General features: G+C 32.3%; 1 protein-coding gene across 1 annotated transcript; it reads right to left on the bottom strand.

Moving 5' to 3' along the window:
• Window positions 1-8,145: 8,145 nt before the first annotated feature.
• Window positions 8,146-15,159, bottom strand: LOC134259634 (papilin-like). Its single transcript, XM_062742235.1, has 6 exons — window positions 15,050-15,159; window positions 13,368-13,515; window positions 11,077-11,151; window positions 9,703-9,825; window positions 8,792-8,965; window positions 8,146-8,280 (listed from the first exon to the last, which is right to left on the bottom strand). Exons 1-6 carry the CDS (start codon window positions 15,086-15,088, stop codon window positions 8,243-8,245), a joined length of 597 nt encoding a protein of 198 aa, XP_062598219.1. The 5' UTR covers window positions 15,089-15,159; the 3' UTR covers window positions 8,146-8,242.
• Window positions 15,160-15,474: the final 315 nt, after the last annotated feature.

The following is a 15,474-nucleotide window of genomic DNA, read 5'->3' as shown; positions in this document are numbered from 1 at the left end:
ATCAATTAATTATCTAATTAATGAGAACAGTTAACATATTCTAAAATAATTAAATGTGAGAGAGTTAGTGTATTCATTTATTTTACAGGTCACCTTCTTACTTATTATTCTTGTTATATTCATCATCAAAAGTAATTGAAATAGAGAAATACAAAAGAATCCACCAGCCGTGTTGTTGTTTATTCATATCATGGAGTAAATATATTGCGGCTGTGACATACACGTAAGATACACAATTCTGTGTATCAGTTTTTGACTGATGAACATTATTGCCTTGGTTACTAAAAATCGAAATTTCTGTTAAATACTCTCAAAATGCTACTCCAATTACAGTAGTTTTAGTCTGATAATAATATGTAATGTGGCATGCAAGTAAACTTCACTAAGAACATAAAGAGACTTAATCAAGGATCATTATTCTGTTTATTGCTGTTGTAAAGTTTCAATTCCCGACTGCTAAGGCCAAAATAAAAAATACCTTTGTTTCCCCTAACGCGACCGACCCAATTAAATCGCACCGACTGAAAAGATTTTTTAGATGAGATGATTCAAATATTATTTTTATTGTTAACCAAGCTTTATAAAATACAATTTCATCAAAATCAGTTTTTATCAGAACTGCCGACATTGTTCTACTGTGAATTTCAACCATTTGTTGGAAACAAAATGGCGTCCAGATGTGATTACAGGGCGTTAACTCTTCATAAAACAATGGCGACGTCTCAATCTTATGTATTTAGCTAATTGGAATTCTTCACTCTTGAAACAATTCATTAATAAAAATTACCATGACTAATTAAGAGTGTTTCGGAGGTGTCGGTACATACGCGTAATGCTAGTACATCGTAAGGCCCGCCTCATGAGTATATGAGGGGCCCACCTATAACTCATCATTCAATTTCACTGCATTTTATTCAGTTTGAGTTTTGATCTAATAACCAATTAATCTATGTTCCTATGATTACTATATGCCATTATGGAACCATACGACTTGTTGTACACATGTCTGCATATTCATCCTGATAAATATAATTCAGATGTTCTTTCTTCATGCCTTTATTTAGTGGTTAAACTTCGTGACTATGACATTGTATATAGCATTTTTATCATTTGTAGATTCGGTTTGGTTCATTTAAATACATGTATTGTTAACATACTCTTTCCAAATAGTTTTGAAATCGTGGTTCAGCTTCCTGAGAAGTTCAGTGTATTTTTCTTTAATTAGGCTCTTGAAGATTGGTTGTTTCTTTGCTTTTAATCCCTTTGAGATTTGTTAGGACAACATTTAAACATTTCCCCATTGCTCCAAATTTAGACGTACTCAGAACTTTATTTTTGCCATTAAGCAGTGGGGGATCTTTTTTGAGCCAGCATCTTCTGCGACACTGGACATCAGTTTTTATGGTCCCCTTTGAAGGACCGTTTTCAACGTCATTCATTGGGATTTGAAACATGTGATTTAAAATTAGCCACTTACTTCTTAACTCCAAAGCAAAGTGCTCAAGAACCACTGCAAATCTCATGGCCCTCAAAAAAGTACAATGATCGTCTATAAGCTCTGAAGGCTGAAGGAAGGTTTGAAAAAATATACTCGTATGTCTGGTCTTTGCGTATTTGAGACTATTGTCTATTTTATTCAATTTATATAGATGTAATGGCGTGAGATATTTCACAAATTTAACTAAATAACAGTTGTGAATTTTGCTTTTAAACAGCATATGTACGATACTTAGCATTTTGTTCAGACATCGCTTTCTTTTGTACTTTTCTTATTTATAAAGGTAATTTCCCATCAAACTTTAGAATGTATTTGTAAAGCTGCTGTCAGAAAATAAAATTGTTTACCTACCTACCGACCCAACTTGAGAATTTAGGGTCGGGTTAGGGGAAACAAAGATATTTTTAATTCCGGCCTAAAATACTTTTCTCTTCCTTTGCTATAAGTACAAACCAGTAGAGCTTCAATCTTGACAGAGACTTCTGGTTATTCTAAAAACTAAAATAATATTATCGTGTTTGAAAAATCATTATTTCATGAGAAAAAATTAATTATAATGTTAATTTTTAGCTCTACTGGTCAGAGACCAGACGAGCTTATGCGATAGTAATGCGTCCGTCGTCCGTCCGTCTGTCTGTCTGTAAACAATTTTTCAAAATGCTACTCCTCCTACAGTTTTTGTCCGATTTCAATATAACTTGGCACACAAGTAGACTACACTAAGATACATAATTCTGTGCATCAGTTTTTGATTTTGATGAATGGTGTGGCCGTGGTTACTAAAAATAGACATTTCTGTGAAATTGTTTCAAAATGCTACTCCTCCTACAGTTCTGGTTTGATTTCAATATAACTTGGCACACAAGTAGACTACACTAAGATACATAATTCTGTGCATCGGTTTTCGATTTCGATGAACGGTGTTGCCGTGGTAACTAAAAATAGACATTTCTGTGAAATTGTTTCAAAATGCTACTCCTCCTACAGTTTTGGTCCGATTTAAATATAACTTAGAACACAAGTAGACTACACTAAGATACATAATTCTGTGCATTGGTTTTAGATTTCAATGAATGGTGTTGCCGTGGTTACTAAAAATAGAAATTTCTGTGAAATTGTTTCAAAATACTACTCGTTCTACAGTTTTGGTCTGATTTCAATATAACTTGGCACACAAGTAGACTACACTAAGATACATGATTCTGTGCGTCGGTTTTCGATTTCGATGAACGGTGTTGCCGATGTTACTAAAAATAGAAATTTTTGTGAAATTGTTTCACATTGCTACTCCTCCTACAGTTTTGGTCCGATTTTAATATAACTTGGCACACAAGTAGAATACACTAAGATACATGATTCTATGCATTGGTTTTCATTTTGATGAAAGGCAACGATTATTTTTCTTTTTATTGCTGATTTAGAGTCTCAAGTCCCAACTGCTTCTTTTCTCTTCCTTTGTTTTAAGTATAAACCAGTAGAGCTACAGTCTCGAGAGAGACTTCTGGATTGTATTCTAACTTATATGTAACTTATTAGCTGTTAGGTTATTTATATTTTCATGCCTCAAACTAAGCACCCAAATAAAGGTATTAAAGAATAAACAAAAGCAGTTAAAATTATACATTTGAGGGTGGTTTTTCAAATTAGCAGAAAGTATTATTCAAATTCAATTTTAAACTTAATCATTTAAAGTGTTTATTACCAGTATAATGTCTTATTTTGTTTTAGAAATGTTGGAATCTGATCTAAAAATGGCTAGAAAAAATTTTTTTACTTCTTGGAAATACATGTACTAAGTAAAACGTTGGCTTCGGTGTAACGAGATTTTCTATATATAGGTTTTCAGCTAATGTTTCAAGTTGCAAATAAGATTTTAAAAAATATTTGATAGATTTTTAGGTACATGAAATTATCAAAAAGGATTATGCATGTAACTTATGCAATTCTTTAATCACACCATTAAAGGTTTAATTAAATTAATTGTCTTGTAATTGCTGTGTTCTAAAGACAGGTAACTCAAGTGCGAGAAATGACCAACAAAGTGCAGATTTATGAGTTAACGTTTATAGGAATGACATATAGGCTGCTTCTATTTAACGACGGAATAAAATTGTGTGTACTTTAATATTCATATAGTACACATTAATAATATTTATTTTTTTAATACGTCATTCAATCCATCGGTATACATTTTCCGAAAAGAGAAATATTGTTTGTTTTTAAACATATAACAGAAAATCCAAAAACCCTGCTATTAATTTTGGCATGCTAAAGGCATGGGGTAATTAATCGTTACTTATAATGTCGGCCGTGTTGACCTGCCGTGTAGAAATACGACAAACATATCAACACAATACGCTGTATAACTTTATGAAGGTCCTTTTATCATTATGATAATAGGGACATTAAACACATGCAATTTGTCAATCATTATGAGTTTTTGTGAAGTCATTCGTACTGTGATTTTACGAAAGTGATTTTTTAAAAAATAATATGTTGTTTAGAGAAACAACTGTTAAGATAGTGCTTATTATCTGAACTTAAAACCAGCAAGGGAAACCCTACGGCCGATTTTTCGAGTTAATTTTAAATTTTCTGAAATTCATATTAAATGAAGTTATTTGTCAAGTCCCTACTTTGTTCACAATATCGCAATATAACATATATGTTTATGAAAACCAAAAATAGCTTGTAATTTCATATCAAATCACAATAATAAATTAAAAAACAATAGTACAGGCATTAACGTAATCTATCACATGTTACAGTTTCATTTGACATTTTGATTGAAAAATGTTTCATGTTTATCACAGGTGTGCAAAATGCAACATCGTAGAATAAAAACTTTTCGCTCATCATTTTTTTTTACATCACGTAAATAGATGTATATTATATATTAAATTAACGGTAAATTCAAGAACTTTGTATTCTAGCTGATTTATTTTGGAGATAGGTTATTATATACTCATCTCTATCAGAGGGAACATCTTAACCTTAATGAGGTGTACGACCGCTTAACTTTTACCAACGGAACATAAAATTACAAACATTTTTTGGTAGACAGAAACCTTAGGTACTTCACATCCATGAAATTAAAAAAAAGACTGTAGAATCCTTAGGTACTTCACACGTTCACATCAATGAAAAAATAAAAAAAATCGTGTGTAATATAGAAACTCAAATACATGTATATGTATGATATATTCTTCAATGTGAGCCATTAGAGAGTTTTGATCCTTTTCATTGGAAAATCAAAGTTAACAAGAGATGTTTGTAAAACACTTATGCTTCCCTCCCCCAAAATTTAAATTTTTCCAAGCCCAAAAGGGGCAAAATTTACAGCCCTTCAACGGCAAGTGATAGCGTCTCCTTATGAGTGAAAATTCTCAAGACGGACGTTAAACAACATACAATCAATCGATCAAAATGAATGCTTTGATCCGCTCACGTAGATCCCTTCACAAAGTAGCTATCCGTGTGAGCGGATCAAAGTATCTGACTTTTATCAGATTGGAGCTATAACATCCTAATTTCTGGAATTAAATGTAGAACCCGAAACCCTGATTTCATCAGGCTGTTAAAAGCCTATTTTCATTGAAGTCGGAGGGATAAGGACATCTCATAGGCGTCGGAAAGGGGATGGGGGGGCTTATCCCCCACTTTTTTTCTAAATACATACTTAGTATAGACATTGAACATATCTTCGTAGGTTTAGCCCCCCCCCCCCCTCCACTTTCCAACTTTTATCAGATTGGAGCTATAACATCCTAATTTCTGGAATTAAATGTAGAACCCGAAACCCTGATTTCATCAGGCTGTTAAAAGCCTATTTTCATTGAAGTCGGAGGGATAAGGACATCTCATAGGCGTCGGAAAGGGGATGGGGGGGCTTATCCCCCACTTTTTTTCTAAATACATACTTAGTATAGACATTGAACATACCTTCGTATGTTTACCCCCCCCCCCCCTCCACTTTCCACAGATACGTCTTAGTATGGGTAAAAATGGGGAAAATGGTGATGTTTGGAAAAAAAATTTTGGTACTGAAGTTCGAACCTACCCCCCCCCCCCCCCCCCGGTTTTCGTGTTTAAGAAATGGACATTTCCTTTTTTTTAATTCCACGGTGTTAAATTTTACGATATCTCAAAAAGAACCAATTGCGATGGTTTTAATTTCACGATGCAAGAAATTAAGTCAAAATTCCCGTATAAGCATTGAATAATTTTATAAAACTAATGAAAACATTCACGATGGGTTTAATTTCGCGGGAAAATTACAAATCGCGAACATAGCGAAATTAAAACCATCGTGATTAATTGCCAATCTACAGTATTTCAAATGCTTTAATTTCAACGTTGAATTATTTTATTTTTGCCTAAACCGTTTTTATGTTAAAAGTCATGAAGCTTTTTTCTCTACATATGGAAAAACGAAAGATAGTTATTAGATGTAGGATATCTCTTTGTTTGTTGAAGACGTATCTATTTACATGGACATAATAACAGTGAGGTATCAAATTAGACACGAAAGAGTGTTAATGGTAACCTGAGTAAATACAATCCTGTATAAGGCCACTTGAATTCCGATTGAATTTAATTATACCCCCGCTCCGAAGGAGAGGGGGGTATACTGTTTTACCCTTGTGTGTCTGTCCGTCTGTCTGTCTGTCTGTGTGTCCATCCGAAACAAATTTTCGTCACAGTTTCTCAGCAACTACTCATCGTAGATGCTTGAAATTTTAACACAATCTTCTCTGAATCATGCCATATGGTGGGATACATTTTAGCTCAAATCCGAAGTCAACTTCCTGTTTGTCTGTCCGTTTCATACATAACAAATTTTCGTAGCAGTTTTCTCAGCAACTACTCATCGTAGATGCTTGAAATTTTAACACAATCTTCTCTGAGGCATGCCAGATGGTGGGATACATTTTTGCTCAAATCCAAAGTCAGCTTCCTGTTTGTCTGTGCGTCTGTCAGTTTCATACATAACAAATTTTCGTTGCAGTTTTCTCAGCAACTACTCAATGTAGATGCTTGAAATTTTAACACAATCTTTTCTGAGGCATGCCATATGGTGGGATACATTTTTGTTTAAATCCGATGTCAACTTCCTGTTTGTCTGTGCGTCTGTCAGTTTCATACAAAACAAATTTTCGTCAGTTTTCTCAGCAACTACTAATCACAGATGCTTGAAAATTTAACACAATCTTCTCAGAGGCATGCCATATGGTGGGATATATTTTTGTTAGCTCTACTGGTCAGAGACCAGAAGAGCTTATGCGATAGTAATGCGTCCGTCGTCCGTCCGTCTGTCTGTCTGTCTGTAAACAATTTTTCAAAATGCTACTCCTCCTACAGTTTTGGTCCGATTTCAATATCACTTGGCACACAATAAACTATACTAAGATACATAATTCTGTGCATTGGTTTTTGATTTCCGTGAACGGTGTTGCCATGGTTACTAAAAATAGAAATTTCATTGAATTTCTTTCAAAATGCTACTCCTACAGCTTTGGTCCAATTTCAATATAACTTGGCTGACAAGTAGACTACACTAAGATACATAATTCTGTGTATCGGTTTTTGATTTCGATGAACGGTGTTGCCATGGTTACTTAAAATAGACATTTCTGTGAAATTCTTTGAAAATGCTACTCCTCCTACAGTTTTGGTCCGATTTCTGTATAACTTGGCTGACAAGAAGACTACACTAAGATACATAATTCTGTGCATCGTTTTTGATTTCGATGAACGGTGTTGCCATGGTTACTAAAAATAGAAATTTCTGTGAAATTCTTTCAAAATGCTACTCCTCAAACAGTTTTGTTCTGATTTCAGTATATCTTGGCACACAAGTAGACTACACTTAGATACATAATTCTGTGCATCAGTTTTTGATTTCGATGAACAGTGTTGCCATGGTTACTAAAAATAGAAATTTCTGTGAAATTCTTTCAAAATGCTACTCCTCCTACAGATTTGGTCTGATTTCAATATAACTTGGCACACAAGTAGACTACACTAAGATACATAATTCTGTGCATCTGTTTTTATTTTGATGGGTGGCAAGGATCATTTTTCTATTGATTGCTGTTTTGAAGTCTCAAGTCACAACTGCTACTTTTCTCTTCCTTTGTTTTAAGTATAAACCAGTAGAGCTACAGTCTCGACAGAGACTTCTGGTTTGAATCCAGTATCAACTTCCTGTTTGTCTGTGCGTCTGTCCGTTTCATACATGACAAATTTTCGCAGCAGTTTTCTCATTAGCTATTCATAGCAGATGCTTGAAATGTTATTACTGACTTTGTTGAGGCATACCATATGGTGGGTTTAATTTTGATATGAATCTGATGTCAAGTTCATCTGCCTGTAATTGAACTTGTGTAAACAGTCTATTAACATGAAAGTGCTTATTTACAACAGAGCGGGGGTATTACTAGTGAGCATTGGCTCACAGATTTCTTGTTTTAAGTCGAATTTACACGTACACTGTGTCATGAGGACAAAACTCATAAAAGGTATCCCTTATCCCTCTATATAAGGTGTTATAGCGCATTGTTAAGTCAATAATTTAGATCCACATGAGGAACTCATTGCCCTCGCACATACAGGTTTTATGAAAAATATTGAAAGTAAATACTTGGTTTTTTATATTTTTTTATTTTCAAATATTGAAGTAACATAGTTAAAGGGTACAAAACTTTTACAAAATAAAGAATATCTCTCCAATGGTATTATCTTCTATGCAATAGGGCTACGGCCGGGTCGACCCTGAGGATCTGGAATGAAAAAAAAAACAGGTTATCTAAACGTGGGTTTTTTTCCTGCATTTTTAATATAAAAGTATGAACCTATGAAAAAGAATAAGAACTAGCTATGTCACCTTCAGTATCAAAACAAAATAATCAGTTTGTGGTCCCATAATTGAGAACGATTATACTCGCAAATCATAAAAGTATTCTGAACTTTATTAGTGTTTTAAGATTGCAGACAAGATGAATTTTTGAGTATTTCAGTAAAATGTAGAAAAGGGTTAATAAATGATGTCGAAAACCAATGTACGCGTTGGCACGATAAAGAACACACACTACTTAACGGCCCTGAGTGCCGAATATTGGTATTAATTTGAAGTTTTCTTACCGGCATACGGTGACGTCTCTAAATGATTGAAAATCTTCAAATGGAACGTTAAACAATAATCAATTATATGGGTGAAAAATTCTCGAGAGGGAAGTTAAACAACAACAAGCAATTACACGACATATCTCCGTTTCTCTGACTACTACTTACATGCTCTGTTTCTACATCGACGCTCACATTCCCTCCTCGACTCAAAATTATTTTCGTTTCCCCGACATCCGCCATAGATAAATCTCTCACAGCGATTTGTTCGTGTGTTGAACCACCAACGTCTGAAGGCTGCCCGACAGCGGCCGACAACTTTCGGTAGGGAACAGATGTCCTCTACAAATAACAGTACTTTTAACGTTAACTTCCAATTCATTTTGGATTTGGAAAGGTTTGATTTTGCGTTGTAATATAATAAAGGTACAAGATTAGTATTTTTGTAGTTAAAATCCAGATCTAGAGTGTTGATGTTTTAAATGTTTAAAAATATTGCAAGGCTTTTCTTCCCTGGCGTTTAAGCGACAGACCTTAAATTCAAGAATTGTTCAAGGTACATGATACAGAAAACATTTCGCTAAATAGGGAACTTTTTAGTGGACAAGACTATAATAATGAAATAGGAGTAAACTTAGTAATTTTACAACTAAGGAAATTCTCTCTTAGCAAGGAGTACCTGCAATAATGTAGCCCTCTCTTTTACTGATAATTTGAGCCGAAATTCGTGCGGGAGTGATTCACTGCCGCATTGCACTATTCTAAGAGTTGAAGCCTCCCCTCCCCCACCAAAAAAAAAAGAATCGGAGAGGGCTACATTATTGCAGCTAAAGAAGGAGCAGTTCGCTCATTACACGAAAAAATGTTCTCCGCATCCCATTAATTACATTAAAGGATTCCAAGCTTCAGTTCCCAACAAGATATTGAAATTTATCTGACACATATACATGGGTGTTTTACATATTCACGCTTGTAGGTTAAACTTGGAATTGATGAAAATATTTATGATCAAAACAGGCATATTCATAAATAACAATCTGTTTTAAAGAAATATGTCCCTACAGTAAAAAGCTACTAACGGCCAATACAAGCTTTTTCTGTGCACCCGACTCCGCCATTAGAATTACACGTGCACGTGTTACACCCGTCCTCAGAAGGAAAACGTTCTCCTACTTTGTACTTCCTGCCATTGTATACACAAACTGTTCAAAAGAATAAAATATAGGGGTTAAATGATACACTACTAAATGAAATAAATACGTTTACACAATTAGGGAGAAACATCGACAGTGGTAAATAGTATACTACTAATACAGAAAAATATACTACAATAGAATAAATTTCAAAACAGAGATCAACACAAACTTCAAATAGAGATCCAATGTTTCAAATAGAAATATTTGTCCCGTTTGCTTATAATGACAAAGTCTGTTTTCCTCCAACAGACCCTAAATAAGTGACAGTTCCAGAAGAAAAATAGGTGGTGCATATTGACATTATATAACAAACAAGAGGCCCATGGGCCACACTGCTCACCTGAGCACATGGGCTAGTTAAAAAACAGAAATCAGCTCATTATTGAAAATTTTACTTGTCTGGGTAGAAGGGATTTCAATTTTTTTTAATTTGAAAACGTCACTATATCAATCAAACATACATGTATAATTTTGCCATACTTGAGAAGAAGAGTTTCAAAGATTTTTCCTATATATTCCTATGTAAATATTTGATTGCCCATTATGGCCACACCTTACCCCTAAGGGACATGAAGAAACTTGAATAACTCTAACTGAGGATGTTTCCATATTACTATCACCAATAATAGATTTGCTGATCTTGAAAAGATGATTTTAAATTGATTTCCTATGTATTCCCATGTAAAACTCTGATCGGCTATTGTGGCCCCCCCCCTCCCCCGCTTGACTTAAATCTACACTAGTCGGGGATGCTTCCACATGAGTTTCATCCTTCTTGGCCCAGTGGTTCTGGAGAAGAACATTTTTAAAGATTTTTCCTATATATTCATATGCAAAAATTTGATCAGCCATTGTTGCCCCGCCCTACCCCCGGGGGCCATGATTTGAACAAACTTTAATCTACACTGCCTGCCGATAATTCCACAATGATTCTGGAGAAGATTTTAAAAAGATGCCATTAAATTTTCATTAATTCATCATCTCCCCTTGGAAAAGGGCTTGGCCCTTTTGAACAAACTTGAATTCCATTCACTCATGAATATTTTGAGCAAGTTTGGTTGAATTGGCACAACGGATCTTGAGAAGAAGATGAAAATGTGAAGGTTTACGACAATGACAACAACGACAGACGACGTATAAATTTTGATCAGAAAAGCTCACTTGAGCCTTCGGCTCAGGTGAGCTAAAAATCCTTGACAGCCCAACAAAACAATAAAATTAAACCGTCACCAAAATTTGTGATTTCATAGTACATACCGTTCCCTGATCCTACTCCTACAGGATTAACACAATGTGTCCTACAACCACACCCATAGGAGCAACACTTCTGTACTAAAAACAAATAATAGTAGAAATTAATCATAGATACAACACTTCTGTACTAAAAACAAATAATAGTAGAAATTAATCATAGATACAACACTTCTGTACTAAAAACAAATAATAGTAGAAATTAATCATAGATACAACACTTCTGTACTAAAAACAAATAGTAGAAATTAATCCTAGATACAACACTTCTGTACTAAAAACAAATAATAGTAGAAATTAATCCTAGATACAACACTTCTGTACTAAAAACAAATAATAGTAGAAATTAATCATAGATACAACACTTCTGTACTAAAAACAAATAATACTAGAAATTAATCATAGATACAACACTTCTGTACTAAAAACAAATAATAGTAGAAATTAATCATAGATACAACACTTCTGTACTAAAAACAAATAATAGTAGAAATTAATCATAGATACAACACTTCTGTACTAAAAACAAATAATAGTAGAAATTAATCATAGATACAACACTTCTGTACTAAAAACAAATAATAGTAGAAATTAATCATAGATACAACACTTCTGTACTAAAAACAAATAATAGTAGAAATTAATCATAGATACAACGCTTCTGTACTAAAAACAAATAGTAGAAATTAATCATAGATACAACACTTCTGTACTAAAAACAAATAATAGTAGAAATTAATCTTAGATACAACACTTCTGTACTAAAAACAAATAATAGTAGAAATTAATCATAGATACAACACTTCTGTACTAAAAACAAATAATAGCAGAAATTAATCATAGATACAACACTTCTGTACTAAAAACAAATAATAGTAGAAATTAATCATAGATACAACACTTCTGTACTAAAAACAAATAATAGTAGAAATTAATCATAGATACAACACTTCTGTACTAAAAACAAATAATAGTAGAAATTAATCATAGATACAACACTTCTGTACTAAAAACAAATAATAGTAGAAATTAATCATAGATACAACACTTCTGTACTAAAAACAAATAGTAGAAATTAATCATAGATACAACACTTCTGTACTAAAAACAAATAATAGTAGAAATTAATCATAGATACAACACTTCTGTACTAAAAACAAATAGTAGAAATTAATCATAGATACAACACTTCTGTACTAAAACAAATAATAGTAGAAATTAATCATAGATACAACACTTCTGTACTAAAAACAAATAATAGTAGAAATTAATCATAGATACAACACTTCTGTACTAAAAACAAATAATAGTAGAAATTAATCATAGATACAACACTTCTGTACTAAAAACAAATAATAGTAGAAATTAATCATAGATACAACACTTCTGTACTTAAAACAAATAATAGTAGAAATTAATCATAGATACAACACTTCTGTACTAAAAACAAATAATAGTAGAAATTAATCATAGATACAACACTTCTGTACTAAAAACAAATAATAGTAGAAATTAATCATAGATACAACACTTCTGTACTAAAAACAAATAGTAGAAATTAATCATAGATACAACACTTCTGTACTAAAAACAAATAATAGTAGAAATTATTCATAGATACAACACTTCTGTACTAAAAACAAATAATAGTAGAAATTAATCATAGATACAACACTTCTGTACTAAAAACAAATAATAGTAGACATTAATCATAGATACAACACTTCTGTACTAAAAACAAACAGAAGAGGGAGAAATTAATCATAGGAACAATACATCTGTACTACAAACAAACATTTTTTTTTTCACCATAGGAACAATACTTCTGTATGTAAAACAAAGAAAAGGAGAAATTAATCGAAGGAGTTTAAGCAATATGAGCTGCAACTTAAATGTCGGAAATTTTTGTTGCAAAATTTTAATATAATATTTCAGTTAGAGAATAAATTACATTTATAAATTTTTGTTCATATTTGGGATTGAAGAACTATTGATGAGCTTTGATTGAAGCAATATTTATTTTTGTCGTCCTGTACAATATTGATTTCTCACATGATACTACAATATATATATTCGATTGTACAGAAGTCTTTCCTATGAAACAGTTTCATACATTATTTATAGTCCTATTCATCATAAAGGTTTAAATAACATACAAATTTATCATAACACATTTTAAGGGCAAATTAAAATTCTCAAAAATGCAGCTAATATTGCTTTAAAAATTGTCAGGATAGCTTGCTTAGTCAGTACAGCGCTCATGAACTGCCGAGCGACATTCGGTTACACTAACCTACCTCCAGGACATTTGTTGTCCCCTTGACACAGTTCATTTGCTGGATTGCATTCACATGTGGTGATTATATCAGACACAGGGCAAGATCCCGGCTTTGGTCGAGACGGCTGATCAGCAATAGGGCCTTGTGGTACATACTGCGCAAAGGCCTGCGAAAATATAAAAAAATATAAAAATAATTCTTGGTTAAATATTGTTAAGCTATTTGCTGTTTAGAGGTATTTCACTTTTAATTCCAGTTTATATTGGTTATTACCAATCACCTAGAAGAAATGTTTTATGTACAGGTGTTTTAAACATTTTCCATAAATATTTTTTTTATCATAATTTCTTTTCAAACAGTTGAATGATATTGTACAAAATATTTTCTAAAGAAGAACAGGAGACAATTTTGAAGGAAATTAGCAATGGCTGATTCCTACTTCTTCATTACATAAGTAATTTTACGTCATCCTCTCTCTTTGTCATCCTCGTGTAAGTGTATATTTTGGTTTTAAAAAATACATATAATCCAAACCAGTATATATGCCTTGTATCTCATTTTCTACAAATAGCCTATTTCATGTTTTGTAAACTATAAACGCACATGTTTTTACTTTAAATTACCTAGTTAGTGTATACATTATATGACATTGAATGAAATGTTTTCACAGCCAAATGGTTAAACCTAAACATGTTAAACGTTTCGACCACTTACGTGTAGGTTAATCATTCTGGATTGTTGTTATTTGACGATCCTAGTTAGACCCATTGTATGTAAACATGTATCGTTATGTAAGGGATATAATTTCTTTGTTTGACCAAGATTTTTTAAGTTGTTCAATACCGTTGAGACTACTGAACACCTTATATAAGACTAATTAAATTTAAAAAAAAAAAGCTATAGGAATAATCCGTATTTCAAATAATAACTTTTGAATTCAGATAATTGGTTTCAATTTTATTACTATCTTTTTTATTTATAAATTTATTTATTTGGATGAGTAAATTTCTATTTAAGTTTCAAAACCGTTGTCGAACCATTTCTATCTATTTAATGAAAAATAGACCTTTATTTAATTATAATATTGTAAAAAGAATATTTTATAAAGGTCAGTTATAATTCAACAATTATAGAAAATGAATGTAAACGTTTTCAAAAATCACTTACCCAGAGTATTTATTGGAAGATATATATATAAAAAAATAACGCGTATTGTTAAAGAAGAAAAATTGGTGGAGCGGAACACTGGGATGAACTATGTCAAAAGGTAAATTTTCTAACTTGCCCAATCCTATATATTAAACTTTCTGAAGTCATGTGCTCTTGTCAGAAGTTACATTTAAAGTGCCATGTATCATATTTAGTTTGTCATCATAGTTTTTTTTACCGAGGTTAACCTTACATAACATATCGTTGTATGAACAAAATAATAAATAAATAATTAAATAATAAATAATTAAATACATCAAAACCAATGAATGACTGCAAAATAAATAAAGCGCCAGGTATCATGTTCGGTTTATCAACATAATTCTTCACCGAGGTTTAACTTACATAAAATATCGTTGCATGGCCAAAAAAAGTAATGAATAAAAATAAATAAATGACTAAAGAAATAAAATAAATTCCAAAATATTTATTTTACTGAGAATCTATGGCCTAAGCGAAAAATTTACCAAAATGTACCATATCCTACTTACACAGACTGATGACAGCAGTAAAATAACGGTTCCTTTCATTCTTTACGATAGGTTTTACAATCGAGATAGACTTGTACAAATATCTGTTTTTATACACCTTTACTCTGTATTATCAACGTCACTCGAAATACAAAATTAATCATTTCCCCCAAAACAAAAACAACGATATACATGTATTGCGTTTTTTATTTTTATTTGTCTGATGGCAATTCTGTCACCTGATGTTTCACACACATCGACAAGCGTAGACAGCGTATCATACATATAAACTATGCAAGATATACCAAAAACTTAATTCCGTAGTAATCATCTGGTTTTATTTTTAAGGATGCTTGATTCAAATTTATCAAAAGTAAACGGTTTTTGTCAAGTTTAATTATTACGTCTCTACAGACAAAGCTTTTAAATTATTAAAATCGGGTCAC

This window comes from Saccostrea cucullata, unplaced genomic scaffold, assembly GCF_032062105.1.
Source record: "Saccostrea cucullata isolate Sc308-1 unplaced genomic scaffold, CSIRO_AGI_Scuc_v1 ctg2099, whole genome shotgun sequence".
In the NCBI taxonomy this organism is placed as follows: Eukaryota; Metazoa; Mollusca; class Bivalvia; order Ostreida; family Ostreidae; genus Saccostrea; species Saccostrea cuccullata.
The sequence above is the reverse complement of the archived record's forward strand: the minus strand, read 5'-3'. Positions and strand labels throughout refer to the sequence as shown.